Here is a 19,543-nt window from a genome sequence, read left to right on the forward strand (position 1 = left end):
ATTGAATTGATTAATGATAATGCGTTGCCTTACCAAACTTTCCACCTAACATGTCGCACTCCCAACACCTTCATTGATCTTTTACTTTGAACTTGGTATATGATTATGAACTTATGATCTCTCCTACTCGTGTTACGTTTATGCCCCTGTCACACTTGACCGGATTGGGTCACCGGACGTGAAACGGATAACATTTTTGGATATCCGGTGATGTTCGTCAATACCCGTTTTATGTCCGTTTTATGTTCGGTTCATTCGTTTCATGTCAGGTGATGTACGGTGCGTCCGGTGGTATCCGTTGGAAAGTTTTGTGCATGCACACAAAACTTGAAACGGACAGTAACGGATAAGAATATTCGTTGGCTGTCCTGTGCATGTCCGTTTTGTCCTGTATATATCCTGTCATTGTTCGTTTATATGCGGTAGGTGTACGGGGGGCATGCGTTACCCAGTCCGTTGATGGAACTTGAACGCATACGCCACGCATAAACCGGACCTTCAGCGGACACATAACGAACACATAATGGACACATAACGGACAAACACAGGATGCTTGCAGGATTAACACCGGACACGACGAATAGACAAACGGATTGAAAACGGATAACACGCACAGAACGGATTAATACAGAATACCTACAGGATACCTACAGGGGGAGGAACTGACTACCGACAGAAACTGATTAATTATCGCAGGCATATAAAAAGGTTCTTGGAAGCTTCCAAATTAGATTCACAGACAGCATGGAATGTCAGACTAAAGTTTCTGTGCAGTTTAGGGCCGCAGAAATGCTCTGTTTCAGTTTCCTGTGCAACAGCATCGACACTTCTGTCTGTCTGTGTCTTGCGCTTTTGCAGGAACGTTTTTTTTCATTTTTCTACCGCGAGGCATTTTGGCGAGGCAGTCAGCACTGTAACTTTTTGACAACTGATCGCCGGAGAAATGCATATATCTTGTTTTTTTCTGCACGCGCGCGTTAATGTCCGTTAGGTGTTCGGTTTGTCCGGAATGCATCCTGTACACGTCCTGATTCACCGGTTCATGTTCGTTTGTTGTTCGTTACTCATTCGGAGACACCCGGTTGGTAGTACGGTAGCCGTACGTTACATGTTCGTTATTGGTACGTTTTATCCGTTCCATATTCGGTGCAAGTACGTCGTCAGTTTGGATTTTTCTACCGGACTGACAACTTTGCCACCGTATACCACCGGATAACAAAAATTTCTATCCGTTGATGTCCGGTACACCAATCCGGTCAAGTGTGACAGGGGCATTAGATATAACACTTTGTTTGATTCGGGAGAAATTAAGACATAAAAACAAAGAGAAAAGTCTCCAGTAGTTCTGTCTTACGTACAAATTTAACTTGAGGATTGTTCATGAAACTGAGACCAAAAGATATATTGTTATTGTCAATTGTCTTCGCTGCTTCTAATCAATGGCTACTGTCATGCTAAACTCGCTAATTGAATATATATACTAATAACCCGCCATACGGTTATACACCGACTATGCATCTCCTCTTGTTTCCCCATTACCTTAATGAGCAATTATGGAACAGGCCACAGGGACCTGACAATAAGTAATAACCAATATGTATTTGGTCCTTCCCTAATGTGTATAGGTATAACACATTTTGAGACTTTTTTTTGTTTTTATTTTTTTTTCTGTGGTTTTTACTTAACACCATGTTGATGTCGCCTCGTTTTCGATATACATTGGCACTGTGTTAAATAAAACCTGCAGTATTTTCCTTGACAAACAAGACACTAGGCTGTCTAATGAAGTCAGAGAAATTAGAAATGACATCAGGATTTAAAAACTATATATGTGTGAATGTTTTTTCGATATTTTATTACTTAGGTGGTGACGAAAGGGCTTTGTTGTACAACTTTTGCCAGTCCCCTTGTTTTTAGAAAATGCAATAAAATGTTTAATTCAAGCATTTAATTGTCTGCAAATAATTACGGAGCTAACTGTTATGTTTGAAAGTGAAAATATATGTAATCTCCGACGTTTTACGATAAGTTGTTTATCAGTTAATGACCCGTCTCGTGATAATATCTCGTGACGAGCTGTCGTCACGCGCTGTCCTTGAAAGGTTGATGGTTTGATAACAGAGATATGCAATTCTAACAAACTTCACATTTTATTGACACAGAAACTTGTCAGACAAATAAAACACTTGGTATCATTTTTACTCACCACTGTTTGGCCCTTATGACCTATAAAATGCTGATGGACCGTTAAGAATTCATAACTAACTTACTCCCTACCGACTAGTCTGAATCAATTCTTTATCTGTATTGATAAAACATTAAAGTAAAAAGATAGGATAAACCAGCCACGCACTTGATTCCTAACGGGCGAGTTCGATTCCTAACGGGTAATTGGGCAAGGTCGAATTCTAACGGGCGAGTTCGATTCCTAACGGGTAATTGGGCAAGGTCGATTCCTAACGGGTAATTGGGCAAGATCGATTCCTAACGGGCGAGTTCGATTCCTAACGGTAATTGGGCAAGGTCGAATCCTAACGGGCGAGTTCGATTCCTAACGGGTAATTGGGCAAGGTCGAATCCTAACGGGCGAGTTCGATTTCTAACGGGTGATTGGGCGGGTTCGATTCCTAAAGGGTGAGTGGGCGAGTTCGATTCCTAATATCTCTAAATAATGGTAGAACGTTAAACAATAATAAACCCAAACCGTCGGGGTGACAGTTTTAGTTTGGTTTGTTTTTGTTTAACGTCCTTTTAAAAGCCAGGGTCATTTAAGGACGTGCTAGGTTTTTGAGGTGGAGGAAAGCCGGAGTACCCGGAGAAAACCCATCGGCCTACGATCAATACCAGGCAACTGCCCCACGTGGGTTTCAAACTCGCAACCCAGAGGTGGAGGACCAGTGTCGGGACACCTTAACCACTCTGTCATCGCGGGCTGTCATATATTTTTATACAATTTATATATAAATTACGTAACATACTTTAAGCTTTTACCAACCTCCAAAAGATGAAGGTTTTAATTTTAAGTTCAAAATTGAGAAATAATTATTTGCATCCCGAGATAATTCTATTATGTTCTCTCTTTAGTATGTAACTTTCGGTCTGATAAGCGATCATTGTTACATATTTTGTTCCTGTCTGTTTGTGTTCATTATTAAGATATGCTTCCACATAAGGGTGTTGCTCTGTTCAATTTTTGTGAGAGGCAAAGTCAATCAGATTAAAATACATATGAACATATCATTATATACTACGAAACACAACGTGTATAATGGTGGTCTATGTTTTAATCAGAATAAGGCAGGGTATGTGCTTTTGGTGATATGGCATCTTTGATTAGTTAATTGCGTTTGCTGAAATTTGAAATAAACTCCACTGTAAAAATAAAACATAAATGCCATTATCATAAGAGCTTGCAACAATTAGCTGTGTCATGCATTCTTAATATAAATCGTATGTTCACTATGTTTTTTCATGTTTGTTGTTTTATTACATTTTTCGTTTGTTTTTTTTTTATGTATATATATTTTTGATTTACTTTTTTTTCATTTTTCGTAAAAAAAAACCTTTAAGTAAACAAAGTTTTTGGACAATCGGGATTTGACGGAACTTTTCTTCCTACATCGAAATACTGTCTTATATTTCTTTCCTCTGATGTGAACCAATGCAACTTTGGGTACGTATATAGTATATGTAATTGTCCCCAGACACGCTCAGACCGGCAGTACAGTGTATACCAGTCCTGGGGACACGTTCAGACCCCTACTGAACCCATCCTAGGGTAGTAGTAACGTGTAAAGGGTACACTGTCTGTATCTGTCGATATCAGTGCCTTTATCTTTACAACTGCTACAACTACTTTGATTACGATACGTGGAACATTGGTAGCCCGCTCATCCTATCTGTCGATCTGATGACCGACGATTGGGTCAAAGTTTTATAAACCCCGATATCATATACATACAACCACATGCCACTTCAGCATCATGCAAGACTGATAAACGCATACTCAATAAGGCACTCTCGTCATTTATTGTGCTGTCTGAAGAATAACCCTAGAGGCATTCCGAGTAGATTGATAACGACAGGATCATTCAGGAACGGGTGTGAGGGTCAGGGACGGCAGTCACATGACGTAGGTATAAAACACCACCCCCACAGAACCAGAATTCTCCAAACCGGCACCTGTCGCCCAAGTAAGTACTAATACTATATGTCATAGATAATTCTAAAGTATATTCTTTATTTCTATCAAACAATAACTAACTTCATTATAATTATTTTAGTAATAATTCCTATGATGTACTGTAGATAATTGTGTAATGCAAGCATGTTATGCAATCAGATATCCGGGCATAATTTGTATTATAAATATCATACAGGATGTTAAAGAACGGATGAAATTGATGATACATGTTTAGTGTTAAAAATTAGTCAAATATATTATCAAAGAGGTCAGGATGTGTTTTATTCATAATTTCATATTACAGGAAATGTGACTTTTACAAATTAATTTAAATCTCAATACAACCCCAACACACGCACAAGATTACGATTAACCCGAGATTTTCTTATCGCCAAGATATTCAAGACCTGAGACCCGTCCACCATTTTGTAACAATATCCATGTTACTATAATAAATGCATACTTGACTGATATACGTTTTACATGCATTTTCAAAACCTTTCATATTACGCCAAAAATTTTGATTGACGGATCTAATTATGACAAGATTTTACTTTGACACGAAAAAAAGCCTTATATAACTTATGTAGCATATAATTTAGAACACTGTTCTATCTTTCCGATGACAAATTATCATACCGGGAAACGTCTTTAACTCTTGAAACAACAAAAACCGTTCTTAAAAAATCAACTTCCGGTTTTGGAACCGTTGACTTCCTGTCCACCATTCCAACTGTAGCTCTGTTACATCAAAATGTCATCATATTACAAAAAATTGCTCATCAACATACCAACATAAAATAGTTGGTTATTTCATATTGAGGAAAGTCAATAATAACATTTGTAGAAATACAATAACGAATATGAGATTTTGACCGTAAGTAAAGTGACAACTGACAACTATAGAGGTTTATCTTAATTTGTAGACTTTAGGAAAGCGGCTCTCGGACTTTGTATCAGCCATTTTAAACCATAAACACTTCAAGGGTGAAGAACCGATACAGGTAGCTTTTGGGATAACAAAAGTTTATTTGAAATTGCTATCGATTCTATTAGTCAAATGTTTTACTTTATCTCCAGATCAGACTGAGGCAGACATGTTGAGAGCGATTCTGTTATCCGTTCTAGTGTGTTTTGTGTCCGTCCAGGCACAGAACCCACGACCATGTATAGCCCCGACACAGTTCCATGTAAGTATATAACAGTAAGATGCTCAAGTGTTTCATTAGTATTCCTTGATTGAAGGACACTCCATAAATTTTTCCTATAAGAATACCGAGGTTCCGTAGCTAGGACTCTTTCCTGTAGAAATTTGCAAGTATACATGTATGAATTTCCTTAATATAAGACATATCGACGAAAAGTTGGGCCATATCGATTCGATTATTTATCATTATTCTTAAATGAAGACGAAAAAAAACCTTCTTACTATAACATGTTATTCAATAATATATTAATGACATTCTATAAATCTCCCATGACAACGTCAAGTTTTGTCACGGACTTCGATTCTGGTTTAGCCAATATTTTAGAGGGAAATGTACAATGAATTAATGCATTTTAAAATTTTTCTATTTCTTCTGATGTTAATCAATGATATTTTCAATTCAAGGCCAGGGCGGCACTTTTCGACCACGAGGCGGATTTCGTCAACCGTTACTTGTACATTTACGATGCTATTAACAGGCGTCGAGTGCTGTTTGAGGAGATGGACGTAGGAATGCCGGGACAGAAGTAAGTACATCCGGGCACTCATTGACCCAGTCATCGATACATTTATCGATTAAATATGTACGACAGTTTGACACGAACAATAGTTTCGGTTAAAAAATACGAACCAAACCGGCAGGCATCTTCAACATTTTTAGTACCAACCAATCGGCAATGTGTTAATATATATATGTCTTTATGTCTTTATGTCTTTATTTTGCATTAGGCAATAATGCCTTTGAGCAGATACAAAACAATTACAATTTATATATATCTACAGTTCACTCTAAAATGGGCGGGGCCGCGGTGGACGAGTGGTAAAGGTATCCCGACACTTTATCACTAGCCCTCCACCTCTGGGTAGGCCGGTAGTTTTTCTCCGGGTACTCCGGCTTTCCTTCACCTCCAAATCCTGACACGTCCTTAAATAACCCTGGCTGTTAATAGGACGTTAAACAAAATAAACCAAACCAAACCAATCAATCTACACTATGAGTGATTATTTATAGAATATTCCCTTTTGTCGCTATGTATTTCTTTGTATGAGTCTACATTTCTGTAAGTCCTAAATTACATTAATTATCGCGGAGCAGGAAATATAAATCTGATGTGAAATTATAAAATAAATGGATAGGGACTTTTTGATTTATTTGCAGATTTTACGAGTTCATGGAGTTCGCCAACGAAAACGTCATGTACAAAATTGACATAAGGAGCAAAGAGTGTACGAAAAGCGTCCCGCGGCAGTGGCGCCCGGTCGGAATCCCCGCCAACGCTACGTTTGAAGGGGAGGCGACTCTTGGTGGACCAGGCGAGAGCTTTGTCGTGCAAGAATGGTCAGACAAAATCCCCTACCGTAAAAGTAAGACATAATCTTATTTGTTTATTATTTATTTTTGTAACGGATGTTGACGGTTCATAACCACTAGGGGGACATAACTCATGACATTCTTCCGAAATAGTTTTTATATTGGTTGAAATGTCTTCCATCGGCCCCATTCGGAGTGATTAGTATTCTAATTGACTGACATAAATTTGCTGATCTTCATGCATTTACATTCATAATGCTACATGCTCGTTTGAATTGTAATATTTCCGACATGTCAACAGATTCACGATGACTTTGTATACATACTTATTCTTCGCTCATTTACACACTTTATCAACAATATTTCATGAAAAAATGGTTCTTTATAAACAACTTTTAAATTGTACTTCCAACTCTCATCAGAAAACTAAATAGGTTATTGCTATCATATATCTTTATCTAAAAATATGTTTTGCGATCAGGACAATATAATCCTTAAACACATATCTCAATGATAACGTATTTTCCACTCAATTATTACCTTTTTTTCAAATTTCAGATGCGATGTTCTACATACAGTTTTCATTGGTCAACTGTTACCCAATAAAGATGGTTGAAATATCAGACAACAACGTCACCAACTCTGTCACCACTAGCTGGTACGATCTAGTCGAGGGTATTCCGAACCCAAACGATTTCATTGTTCCGAAGGAGTGTCAAATGGCCAAGTGGGAAAAGAACATGCAATTCACACACAAGTAAACAATACAGGAAGTGACGTCATAATGAAATGTAAGAATGCTATGCATGGAGAATGAACGAAACAAAAAAAAAAAAAATAGTAACGAAAGGAAACCTTATATTTCAATAAACATGGTCATCTTAGCACAAATTTTAAACTAAAATATTTACTTGTTCCGCATGGTGCCAATTTTAGTTCTAACAGAAAGTCGATTTAGCTTTTTAAGTGCATTTGTCATGCCTAGCTTTTAGAGTGAAATCGATTTCAACTAACATCAAAATGTCATTGTACTCGTTGACATTGAAATATGATTTTATGAAGTGAAAGTGAATCTATTTTTTGTCCGTTTGATTACGGATAATGACATCATATGTCATTTTAAGTTAGTTAGTTAGTTAGTTTGTTTGTTTGTTTTTGTAAGGGTTTTGTGCGAATTAATGTGAAATAATATCCGGACGTCTCTTAGACGAAAGTTTAGACCAATTTCCTTAAGTTGGTGCTTTGAACTGTTTGGTTTGTATAAATGTGTTTGATATATCGCGTCTTTCAATAGAATTATATGTTTAAATACGTTCGCAGTTGTGCGAAGTATACTGGCAAGGCAATAGTGCAATACGTAGTCAAAAGTAAGATATAACCATTTAGTTTGGATATCATAGTTACCTCCCCTTAACGTCATAGTTACCTCCCCTTCACCGTCATAGTTACCTCCCCTCACCGACAATAATAAACTTCCTTCAAAATGATTTATCTTGAATCAATCCGCGCTGTATAGTGTAAACCCTCCGAATCGAAGAACCGCTCTGATATTTCTGACATTCTTAAGAGTAACGAAAATGTATGAATGGTTTTCCGACTGGGATACCTCTAAATTAAAGCTTATTTGTTATAGCCATACTATCCTTACCTGCCTTGTACATGATCCTGCTGATTTTGTATATGGTTACCCTAGAACACTCCCGTTGTAATAACTTATATGAATTAGCTCCCTTGTTTATAATCTTGCTTCCCCTGCCAATGTACGAGTTATCTCCCCCTGTATATAACGCCATTTTATAATGGAACCTCCAAAGCTGTATTGTGATAGTGCTTCATTCACGAACAAAACATTTTTCACCTTTTCTTTTCGACAAGAATTTGTATGCGCATGCGCTGGATATATTATTCAAAATATATGCCAAAACGTTGACGAGCATCTCCTCTTTGATTAATTTGATACTTGACTGGATTATTTGCTTGTAATAATGAAAAGATAAAATATGTTTGTTTGAGTTCGTGTATGATATGCATGTAGTAAATCTATTTGTTTATAGCTGTTTCGTCGTGTTAGCTTTTCACCGCATAGTGTAGCCTTTAGAATCAACCATTGCACTCATATATATCATATATGTATTGTTTATCGCATAAAGATTTAAGAAATATATTTTATGAGATTTTGGAGTTGTGTGAGTACGTGAGGATGTGCTACAGTGTCGTATGACTGTTATGATTGTAAATATGTGTCCTTAGCATGTGAAACTTCTTTCTTGATTCCGGAACAAAAATCGCAAAATTGTAGATTATTTCGGATAAGTACCTCTTAATACTCAAATGTACGAAAAATGACTTTGTGTTGTTCAATAAATGTTTAGAAGACTTACATCTGGCTTTCTGTTGCGGTGACTTTTCCCTTTGTTGGACGTACATGTGGACAACACTATACTACAGAATGTTCTTACTTTTGCGTACAAAAGTTTTAGCGTCAGTTAAAAGATTATCACAATGACGAATTGGCGCTTCCCAACATTTTTTGTTTCAGGAATGCTTCCATTGAGAACATTAAAGAGTGTAGTTAACAATAGATTTGGGCAGGGTCATTATAAAATTGACCTATATCATTAACACACGTAATTAGACACGCCTACATTACTTTTCCGTCAAAATGAAATAACGAAACATGTTGTGCGAGATTTCGTCTCACTAAACGTCAATATCTCATTACGACATAATGAAAATCTACGATTATCGTTTTTGAGATTTATTTGATGAAATAGCGATAAACAGCAGTGTATAATCCTTCGTATCGCTAGAAAGTGACTTAATGTTATCATTAGTTTTCGTTATTTAAATCAGTCTCTACGAAGAGGCGACGCTCAAATGGCGAAATAACGAAATCGCACATGTCCCTCATCATATAGTTAACTTTTAAACAATAAAACACACAAAAAAATCATTACAAAAAAGCAGAGAAAATAAACAAATGTCATTTAAAATATTAAGACTTGGTGAATATTTCTTTTATTTAAAAAAATGATACAAATTCATGCTTCAGGTATACCTAAATACTACATGGCAAGATTTTCCTTTGTTCTGATTGGTTGAAAGATCGCACGGGCTCTATATTTCTAAATATGCATACCTGTATTTAGGACTTTTATTAGTTTGCATGTTTCAAATTTTCGTTTTCTGTAAGAATAGAACACGTTTGTTGATTGTATGCATTTGTCCGGATTACCACTTTTAAGATAAGACTATTTCATAATAAATGAATGTTCATACATTGTTCAAGACAATAACTATAAACAGTTAAATATGTATACAAATGTAATAAAAAAGTTAAGAACCTTTGATTTCGGTTAATATGGTGTTATATCAACCTATTAGAAAATATTGACTTCAGGCTTCACCATTTGGGTAATATTTTCCTTCCTGTTGATATAACACCATAATGACCTCTTCAAAGGTTCATAAGTGATAAATATCCAACATATATATGGTCGATAATTGCGATGGGGGAATTTTTAATGCATAGAAAACTCGCTTAAATAAAAAAAAAATTGCAAAAGGACTGAATGCAATTTACCCAGATAAAACAACATGCAATGTAAGAGTTCCGTCCCTTTTCATATTCTAAGTAAAACAGCATATCTTGGCTAAGGTATTGGCATTTATGTCATCAAATAATTCAATAAACCAATGTAATTGACATAAAGTAAAACACGATCTGGGCATTCTTGTTTCATTCAAACTGAAAATAAACGTATAATACGTATCCCAGAATGAATAGTCAGTCTGTATTGACACACGAGGTCTTCTATAAGCTTGCCAAAATTGAAGCGAAAACAAACAAGAATAGGTATCCCCCAGAACTTATTCTCCGTCCGGCATTAATACCATTGTCTGTGTTTGCCTCACTTCCGGCATTGCCTGGCTGCGACGGTGCAGGTGTTGGGGAGACAGGTTTAGGAGTGGTAGGCCGAGGCGTTGTGGTTGTGGTTGTCGTGGTTGTAGTAGTAGTTGTAGTTGTAGTTGTAGTAGTTGTCGTTGTCGGAGGGGCCAATATATCTGCAACCAGACGGGGGAATGTATCTAGCCAGAAGTTTATTCTTTGAGGCCACAAGTTGTTCTTTGGAACTGGAACAAGATCCAACTCAAGATAGGCCCTCTCTTCGTACGTATACCTAGGCCACGTGACATTCGGATTCGCAGAGTTCGGGTTACTGAAAAACATAAAAAGAATATTCTGTTTTCATTTTAAGTATAACAACAAAGTGCATGTACTACGTGTATTCGAAAAAAATGTATAGACATATGAGGATGGCTGTCATAGAGACACCAACATCCAGGGCCATATGACGACTGCTGTCAAGGCGTGGTCATGGTCATACATGTATGATGACGGGTGACTAGGAGATACTAATGCCAAAAGTCATATGCGTACGGTTGTCAAGGCGACACCAATTGCCATGGTCATATGAAGGTGGGTCTAGGGGGTGCCATCAGCAATGGTCATATAAGGACTAATGCTAAGGAGAAACCAACCATATGGGGATGGTTGTCAAGGGTGACACCAACAGCCAGGGTTTTATCATGACGTTTGTCTAGGGGACATTAACAGTCAGGGTCATATAAGGGAGGTTGTCAAGGAGGCAATAAGAGTCAGTCATACAGGTACGAGGGCGGGTGTCGTAGATATATCAACAGTCATAATCATACAGGTACGAGGGCGGGTGTCAAGGAGACATCAACAGTCATAATCATACAGGTACGAGGGCGGGTGTCAAGGAGACATCAACAGTCATAATCATACAGGTACGAGGGCGGGTGTCATGGAGACACCAACAGTCATAAGCATACAGGTACGAGGGCGGGTGTCATGGAGACACCAACAGTCATAAGCATACAGGTACGAGGGCGGGTGTCATGGAGACATCAACAGTCATAATCATACAGGTACGAGGGCGGGTGTCATGGAGACACCAACAGTCATAATCATACAGGTACGAGGGCGGGTGTCAAGGAGACATCAACAGTCCTGGACATATGAGGACGGTTGTCTAGGGGACGCCAACAGCAATAGTCATATGAGGATGGCTCTCAGGAAGACACCAACAGCCAGGGTTACAAAGGAATGGTTGTCAACGAGACACCAACCCATGGTTGTCAAGGAGTCAACAACGGTCATTTGGACAATTGTCGAAGAGACACAAACAGCCATAGTCATATGAAGATGGTTGTCATGGGAGACAAGGTCATATGAGGACGGTGTCAAGCGGATTCTAAAAGTCAGGATCACATTTTGACGATTATCAAGAAAACTCAAACATATTAGGATGATTGTCGAGGGTATACCAATAGCTCTTGTACATACATATACAACAAAAAAAGAATGTATGAGGAAGGTTGTTAAAGCCTTTCTAAAAAATGTTAAATGAAAGAAAATATATCCTAATTATGATATAATGGGAGACTCAATGCCTTCGTCCATTATAATTGTGATTAAAACCGGGAAACTACCCACTGATTACGGGGGATCGCTATTGCGGTGCTCTTCTCTCAATATAGGTAAATGAACCGCGACAAATATGCCATACACGCATGCACAAATTGTTTTGTTTTGAAAATGGCGGATTGGCAATCAACGTCATGAATGATTAGCTTACATAAAGCAAATCTATTGGCTGCTACCAGGAAGGCCAAGATAAATATTGGGTCAAATGTCAACATCATCTACAACTCACAGAGTCGGTTAGACAAAGCAAAAATATAGGTGTAACATAAGAAGCCACCGTAAATTAGCAATGAAACTTGTCCGCATTTTATAAACACATGCTGTTCTGTTTACCCTTCAGGGGTGTTAGTCGGCGCGCTCATTGTTGATTCACGTTTTATTTTCAGATGTTTGTTCCATATTTCACTATGGATTACTGACGTATCTGAGGAGATTTGGCGGAAATTTACTAAACCCTTAAGGTGTTATGAAGTTTAACTTGATTACATATTTATGCAGAAAAATATAAAGACTTTACAGAGACACTCATAGCCAAGGTCATACGAGTACAGGTGTAAGGCCGACACCAACTGCTATGGTCATATGAGGACGGATGTCTACAGCCATATTCACGTGATGATGGCTGTCAAAGAGACGCCATCAGCAAAGGCCACGTTAGGACTATGTTAATGAGACACTGACACCTAAGGTCACATTATAACAGGTGTCTAGGGGCTATTTATATCCAATTGAGGTCATATGAGGACGGGTATCAAGGGCGACACCAACAGGAAAATCATATGGGATGGCACACCTAAAACCAAGGTCATATTAGAACGGATGTCTAGAGGCTGTCTATATACAATCAAGGTCATATGAAAACAGTTGTCAAGGGCGACACCCACAGGAAGATCATATAGGATAACACACCAAGAGCCAAGGTCATAGGGAAAGGTGTCAAGGAGACACCTGTCTTCATATAACCGCCAGCTTTTGATTTATAGAGAAAATTTTAATACGTTACATCTATTCTATAAGTAAATAGCAAAGAAAAAAAACTTACTTAATGGGATATTTACATGAAAAACAAAAACCAAAAAACATTGGAGCTGTCACCAAAAGACATTAATCTGTTTCTGTGTTAATGCATCTTCGCTAGCCAAGGCTTCTGATTACGTTACACTACACGAACCCTTGGCAGATATAGGCGTCAGTTCTGGCCCTCTAGCGGAGATTCGAAATTACCACCCTTTACACATGAAATGTTCGACCAATCAAAACGAACGTTACCGATTTACTTCATCGGTGATGTTTACAAACGCACATGGTGGTTTTTGTCATTTTGATGAGATATGTGATCAATGACTTCTATTAATTGAACAATCACTGCGAATGTTTCCCCAAAGATTGTACGTCGCTGTTTTTAGGTAAAATGTCATGACATAGTCGACGATGTAGCTCTGCACTGGGCGCCGCAATTTGTGTTTACTGTGAATCCAAGCCTGGATGTAAAACGCGATTTGATTGGGTGCCCTTGGATTCCAGGGCACGACGGTTTGAACACGACTATATCTGCCAAGGGTTCGTGTAGTGTAACGTAATCAGAAGCCTTGGCTAGCGAAGATGGTGTTAATATGGCTTTATAATTATAGAGTCACGTGTTACCTACCCATTCCGCGCGAAGTTGGCAAACCAGGTTACGTATTGCAAGGACATGTCGAGGTCGTCTTGATCCATCATGTATGGGTAAGCATAAACATCAAAAAGGTAGGACAAGTCCTGTCCCTGCCCCACTCCATACTGCCACGGCCAACGTCCAAAGTAATACCCGTACGGATATTCCTTCATAAAAATGTACTGGTACGCAGACGTCTCCAGGTTGTCACGTGCATGCGTCATGAGCATCTCGGCAACGGGGGCCACCGACAGGAGGTCACCGTATAGGTTTGAGAATGCAATGCTTTGATTCAGAATATTGACGTCATTTCCGCCTACAACAGTGTACATGTCACAAATAGCTTTCGTAGCATTCGGTGACGTCACGTCAAACAAATCTCTCCCGACGACAGGTGCCAGTTCTGTACACAGAAAATCTGTTGAGAATTCTACAGTCTCTGTAAGATTCCATTTGACATACATATCTGCTGATAGGAGGCTAGCAACAGAGGAACCTTCTTGTTCTACATTTCCCGCCAAAATGTCGAGCGATCTGATCATGTTATACTCCCGCGATTTTCTGTCCGCCAACATCTTGGAGGGATCATCCCTTATATAGTCCCCATCTGTGACAACGGTCATCACCCCCCGTAATCGAATCCCTGTAGCCTGTGCCATCAGTTTTTCGGCAAATGTTGTCATAGTTGTGACTATCTGATCGGTGCTTTTACTCTTTATACATTCCATGAAAGCTTTGCTATCGAGAGTCTCCTCTGTAAACTCACCACATTTAAACTCCGAATTAATCTCTACAAGGCTTCTACGTGGATTCTTGTTGTGTTCTCCTGGTGTAGTAGCAGATCCGCCCATGAGAATTATGCGCTGAAATCGTCCGATATTGTCTGGCATCATGGAATGGTAAGCTATGGCAGTGGCGCCAGTTGAATGTCCTAATAGAGTTATACGCGAGGGGTCACCTCCAAAAGCATCGATGTACTTGTTAACCCACTCTATACCCATCTTTTGGTCCCATAAGGCGAAATTTCCCGGACATTCGGCGTCTCCAGTTGAGAGCAGTCCGTACAGGCCAAGGCGAAAATTTAGGGTCACAACGATAGTGTTTGTGAGCACGGAAAATACAGAGGCATCCGTGTAACGAGCGCCGCCGAAGAAATACCCGCCCCCGTGTATCCATATTATCACAGGGACACTATTGGAGCGCGAGACATTGTGGGGCACTCTTACGTTTAATGTCAGACAATCCGTGGATTCCGGAAACGACTGTGGCCCCGGAAATTTGAAACCTTGTACGCATAAAGGTCCGTCGACGGTAGCGTCTCGGACCCCAGTCCAAGGACCGTACTCTTGTGGCTTTTTGTAGGCGAGATCTCCTTCCGGGGCCTTCGCATAAGGGATATTTAAGAAACTGTGGACCACACCCCTCTTCTCGTTATTTTTGGCGGGAATGGCGAAACCTTCAAGTGTTCCCATCTTTGTGTTGACAATAGTAGATTCCTGGCCTTTTACGAGTGTTACCACAATGGCGACGAGAAGAATCGTGAAATACATGGCAACTCGCCTCACCGATCCCGTATGATGGCTGCAAGCTAGAAAATAATAACTTTATTTTAAAATTCATATTCAGTTTTTAATTTGTATTTCGTGCAACAGACTGATATTCTATTTACAAAGTTGTTTCAGATTCCACGAAAACTTAAAGAAAATTTGAATGAAATGCAATAGCATGTGTTTAAAGAAAATGATAATAATTAATAAAAAAAATAAATATATAAGAAAAAAGTAGTATACTTAAGTCCCAAAGCAAAGGTCTTGCAAGTTATATAATGTCATGTTCTGTTCAGATAATGATAATTGTTTAAACGACGGGCCACGGCTCTTCAGGCTATTGCCCAGTATAGCTAAAGTGCAACGTGAAAACAAACAAAAACGGCAATTTTTCATTTGTCAAAACCATGCTCAAGTGGGCTACCCTGCTTATTAACCGTTGATAGATCATTATTTTTGGAAACTCTTAGGTCAGATTTTGCACTTCAATGACACCGACATTAATCAAATCAGAATATGTTATAAATTTAATCGTTATTGTGACTTATACATGACACACTCAAATTATTTATATTTCTGCTGATATCCATACTAGTATATGAAATGTAATCTAGATTTTTCAAAGATATATAGGGATATTTCTTTAAGTATATCTCTATATAAGACGACTTTGATTCAAATAAAAAAAATTATATACAAATAATACAATTCAGCGCAGAGGGTGTTCTTCTTACAAATTTTAGAAATTTTATATTTTTTTTGCAGTAGAAAATTGTCTAGAAAGTCAAACCTACCTATATGTAAATGGCTAGATCCGTTCAACAGGGAAACACCCGTGTCTATGTGACGACATTGGCCGGAGTGACTGGACCAGCGAACATTCCTTATGGTCTGTATTAGGGCGGATCCTAATCCTTACTAATGACCATCGTACCCGTCTGTGTCCGAGACAGAAATGACCAGCGTGTTGCCCGATTGTACATCCAAGCTTAACTGGTAGTTATTTCTATACAACGAATATTGTAGCAGCTTTTGCATAATATTTTTCATGGCTATCTTTAATTGTGATCTGATGACAAGGTCAGTAAAATTATACACCGTAAAAATATATTGAATTGGGATTTAGACAGCTAATAAAGCGTGCTGAAAGATGACCAGCCACTGTTAATCTGCTATGTATGACTATATATTTTATTCAGGGTAGATGTAGCGTTAATATGGGGTGTAGATGTTCACCCTACAAAATCTTTTATACTTGACACGGTGGATGGACATGGTGATAATGAGACTCGGCCATGGTACATGTAGTTTATCTTGTTTATCAACACTAATGGTGTAGATAGAAAACATTTAATTCAGCCACGACCCTCATTTCTGACCGTTTCTACATCGCAACAAAAGCCCGATTCTACAATATTCTTTTGTATTGCTGTTTTGGAGGAGTAAATTATTACATTATTCCAAACATTTTAGACATAGGTTCGACAAAACACTGTAACTTTATCTTATTAATGAATGGGTCATCTCTGAAGTGTTGTATACCTAGAGTAATATTAACATACATGAGGAAATGTCGTTCTCTTACCATGATTGATAATGTTTAGCACGGTCTGTGTCTCGTCAGCTACATTTTTTTTTATACTAAGTGGCCATAATCACCGTTTGGTTTCGGTTTGGTTTCGTATTTTCTATGAGTGATTTTATTTAGGAATTTTATTTTTAACCCTTTTTGTCCGAGACTGGATTATCAGCCTTAAAACCATTTCTCTCCGCTAGGCTACGCTCATGAATAAAAAGTGAAACCTAGTGGAGAGTAGACAAACTACGGCAGATAACCCTGTCTATGTTTTGATGCTGTTTAGCCCTTAATTGCGCTGTAAGTAACTAGTAGTTGCTGCAAAATATTTCACATATTGGCGGGATTATGGCATATTTTTATGATTATTTATGGAATTGTTCATATAGAATTATTTATAAAATATCTATACAATTAGTTATAAAATTAACTATGAAATATTTGTAGATTTATTTATAGAATTAGCTCTTCGATCGCTGGGGTTAGTTTAGCTGTATACCGTTTTCTATAATTCGCATATCTGTTGTGCATCAATATCAGTTGAGGTCATCGTTACTCTAGTTAGCTTGGCACTATAGAAGTCATATCATTCGAAAGAATCCACAAATACCTTGTTAGTAAGTGGATTGGTCTGGTTTGCGTTTTGCCTAGCTTAATGTAAAAAAATGTATGACTTGGGCAGTTTTCTGTTTTTGTTTTTGTTTTCTGGAAAGCCTTTCACCTAGGCGGCCGAGGTTCGATTCCCCCGATCAGACGTGAAAAGGTATTGGGTCACCTGCCCCGACCACGTGGGTTTTCCGCGGGTACTCCGGTTCCCTCCTACCGTAAGACTCCTCGCGCACTTCTATCCGGGTCAACAAGCGCGATAAATATAAGTTGATATAGCTTGTTTCGCAATTGTTGCAAAATAGATGAAGTTTATATTTACACTTAGCACTAATGTATTGTAACAAGAAGCCAAAGGCCACGTGGCGTTTATATTTAGGTAGCACACCACAGTAAGACAGCCTGGCCATGGGCAATTTTTTTGTTAAGCAAATAACTCCTGTATTATGATATGTATAAAAAATGAAAAAATAAATGTACACTATAATTGGTATATCCAGTATGAAGTAGTACATACAGGCTTCACATTTATTAAAACAAAAATCAATAAATTGGTTCCGGATTTTAAATATCCGGATTTTCCGAACGTGTGTTTACACAGGAAATTTAGTTTCGCCTACAGCGCAAAATGGAAGCCCACAGAAAAGGTAAGATAGCGGAAAAACTTAATTTACAACATATGTCCAAACAAGATTAATTCTGTCTTTGGGATAGAGATATTTAATTTTAAATAGGTTTCAGAGAAAAAATTGTGTAGAGAATTGTGCCATTTTGGGTCAAATATCATAATATTTTGCAATTTTTGAGAATTTTTTAAGCCGTTACCATGGTATTCACAGCTCTAAAAGTCACAGAAAATATCAGTTTACTTATCCTTCAGAGCTCTATCAAAATTGCAAATGTTGTACAGATTTCAAATATATATACTTTATTAGAGGTTATATGTAAGGTTAACTGGCAATGTTTACATATCTAAAGCATGTGCCATATTTTTCAGAATTTGGCATTTTTACTGTACACTGCTACCTTACACTTAGCACTAATGTATTGTAACAAGACGCCAAAGGCCACGTGGCTCTCGGCTAGAAGAATGTGTCTTACCTTTTATTCGCTTAGTATGTTTTCTTCCTATTATTTTGATTTGCTATACAAACTCGAAATTTTGTAGGATAGGTTATCTGTTATCGGCTTCAATTTCCCTTGCTCTGATGGAAGTCTCAACTGAGTATATAATAATGATAGACGATGATAAGTCTGTGAATATCTTAATTAAGCGGCACCTGTACACACTACTTAAATGATACAAGCTATACCGGGAGAGAGTTACTCCGTTCTCACTAGATACATGCTGCTGTTCTCGACAGCAGAATAGCTATACTAGTCTGTTTCGATTTTAATTATATGTGTCGATGTTAAAATAAAAAAAAGCCTGGTGTACTTTCAAATTTTTGAATTCATCGATCATAGATGTAGATGATAGCTGGACATATGTTACACCCCCTCCTTCCTTCCGCAATAGGTCAGCAGCAGAGATGTATGTTACAACTATATATATACATGTATGTGCTATACTTTTATACGATAATACTAGACGTTATCAGTGAAAAGGTTTGTTGTATGTGTAGCTACGAAACACACGGTGTAAAATAATATACAAATGACACGAGTTGTAACAGGAGAGACAGGCAGGACATGTTACCGCCTCCTTAATTGATTAGCTGCAGGTTACTACCATTTATCTACCTGTTTTTCATCAGTTTATTTAGCTTATAGATTGCAAAATGCTCTTTTTTTAAATTCGAAGTTGACACAAACTGTTACGTGTTGTAGCTGTGCTGAGAAAGTTGCGCCCGTGAAATAACCGCTTATAATATGACCAACTATTTGTGAGTTGTATGTTGACTTTATAAAGAAAATAAAAACATGAGTCTTCTCCAATGATAGAA

The 19,543-nt window shown here is 38.0% G+C and overlaps 2 protein-coding genes across 3 annotated transcripts; one reads left to right on the forward strand and one right to left on the reverse strand.

Annotated features, from left to right (window-relative positions):
• The first annotated feature begins 3,952 nt into the window (after window positions 1-3,952).
• Window positions 3,953-9,082, forward strand: LOC117317637 (mammalian ependymin-related protein 1-like). The gene is made up of 5 exons (XM_033872492.1): window positions 3,953-4,193; window positions 5,264-5,373; window positions 5,796-5,917; window positions 6,550-6,755; window positions 7,261-9,082. Exons 1-5 carry the CDS (start codon window positions 3,968-3,970, stop codon window positions 7,461-7,463), a joined length of 867 nt encoding a protein of 288 aa, XP_033728383.1. The 5' UTR covers window positions 3,953-3,967; the 3' UTR covers window positions 7,464-9,082.
• Window positions 9,083-9,697: 615 nt separating this feature from the next.
• Window positions 9,698-16,341, reverse strand: LOC117317638 (acylcarnitine hydrolase-like). 2 transcript variants are annotated; one of them, XM_033872493.1, is made up of 3 exons: window positions 16,210-16,341; window positions 13,863-15,449; window positions 9,698-10,922 (listed from the first exon to the last, which is right to left on the reverse strand). In XM_033872493.1, the coding sequence occupies exons 2-3, from the start codon at window positions 15,416-15,418 to the stop codon at window positions 10,517-10,519; spliced, it is 1,962 nt and encodes a 653-aa protein (XP_033728384.1). In that variant the 5' UTR covers window positions 15,419-15,449; window positions 16,210-16,341; the 3' UTR covers window positions 9,698-10,516. The 2 variants fall into 2 exon arrangements, with proteins under 2 accessions (XP_033728384.1, XP_033728385.1); XM_033872494.1 differs by having other exon boundaries at window positions 13,863-15,456; window positions 16,210-16,338.
• Between the last annotated feature and the right edge of the window lie 3,202 nt (window positions 16,342-19,543).

Source organism: Pecten maximus, chromosome 19, assembly GCF_902652985.1.
Source record: "Pecten maximus chromosome 19, xPecMax1.1, whole genome shotgun sequence".
Taxonomy (NCBI): domain Eukaryota; kingdom Metazoa; phylum Mollusca; class Bivalvia; order Pectinida; family Pectinidae; genus Pecten; species Pecten maximus.

What these genes read in the sequence shown, in the direction of transcription:
- LOC117317638 (XM_033872493.1), bottom strand. Translation starts at nt 15,418, where the DNA reads ATGTATTTCACGATTCTTCTCGTCGCCATTGTGGTAACACTCGTAAAA. An exon ending in GCCAACTTCGCGCGGAATGG is followed by an intron (nt 10,923 to 13,862) that starts GTAGGTAACACG and finishes TATGTTTTTCAG; the next exon opens with TAACCCGAACTCTGCGAATC.
- LOC117317637 (XM_033872492.1), top strand. Translation starts at nt 3,968, where the DNA reads ATGCCACTTCAGCATCATGCAAGACTGATAAACGCATACTCAATAAGG. An exon ending in AACCGGCACCTGTCGCCCAA is followed by an intron (nt 4,194 to 5,263) that starts GTAAGTACTAAT and finishes CTTTATCTCCAG; the next exon opens with ATCAGACTGAGGCAGACATG. An exon ending in GTAGGAATGCCGGGACAGAA is followed by an intron (nt 5,918 to 6,549) that starts GTAAGTACATCC and finishes ATTTATTTGCAG; the next exon opens with ATTTTACGAGTTCATGGAGT.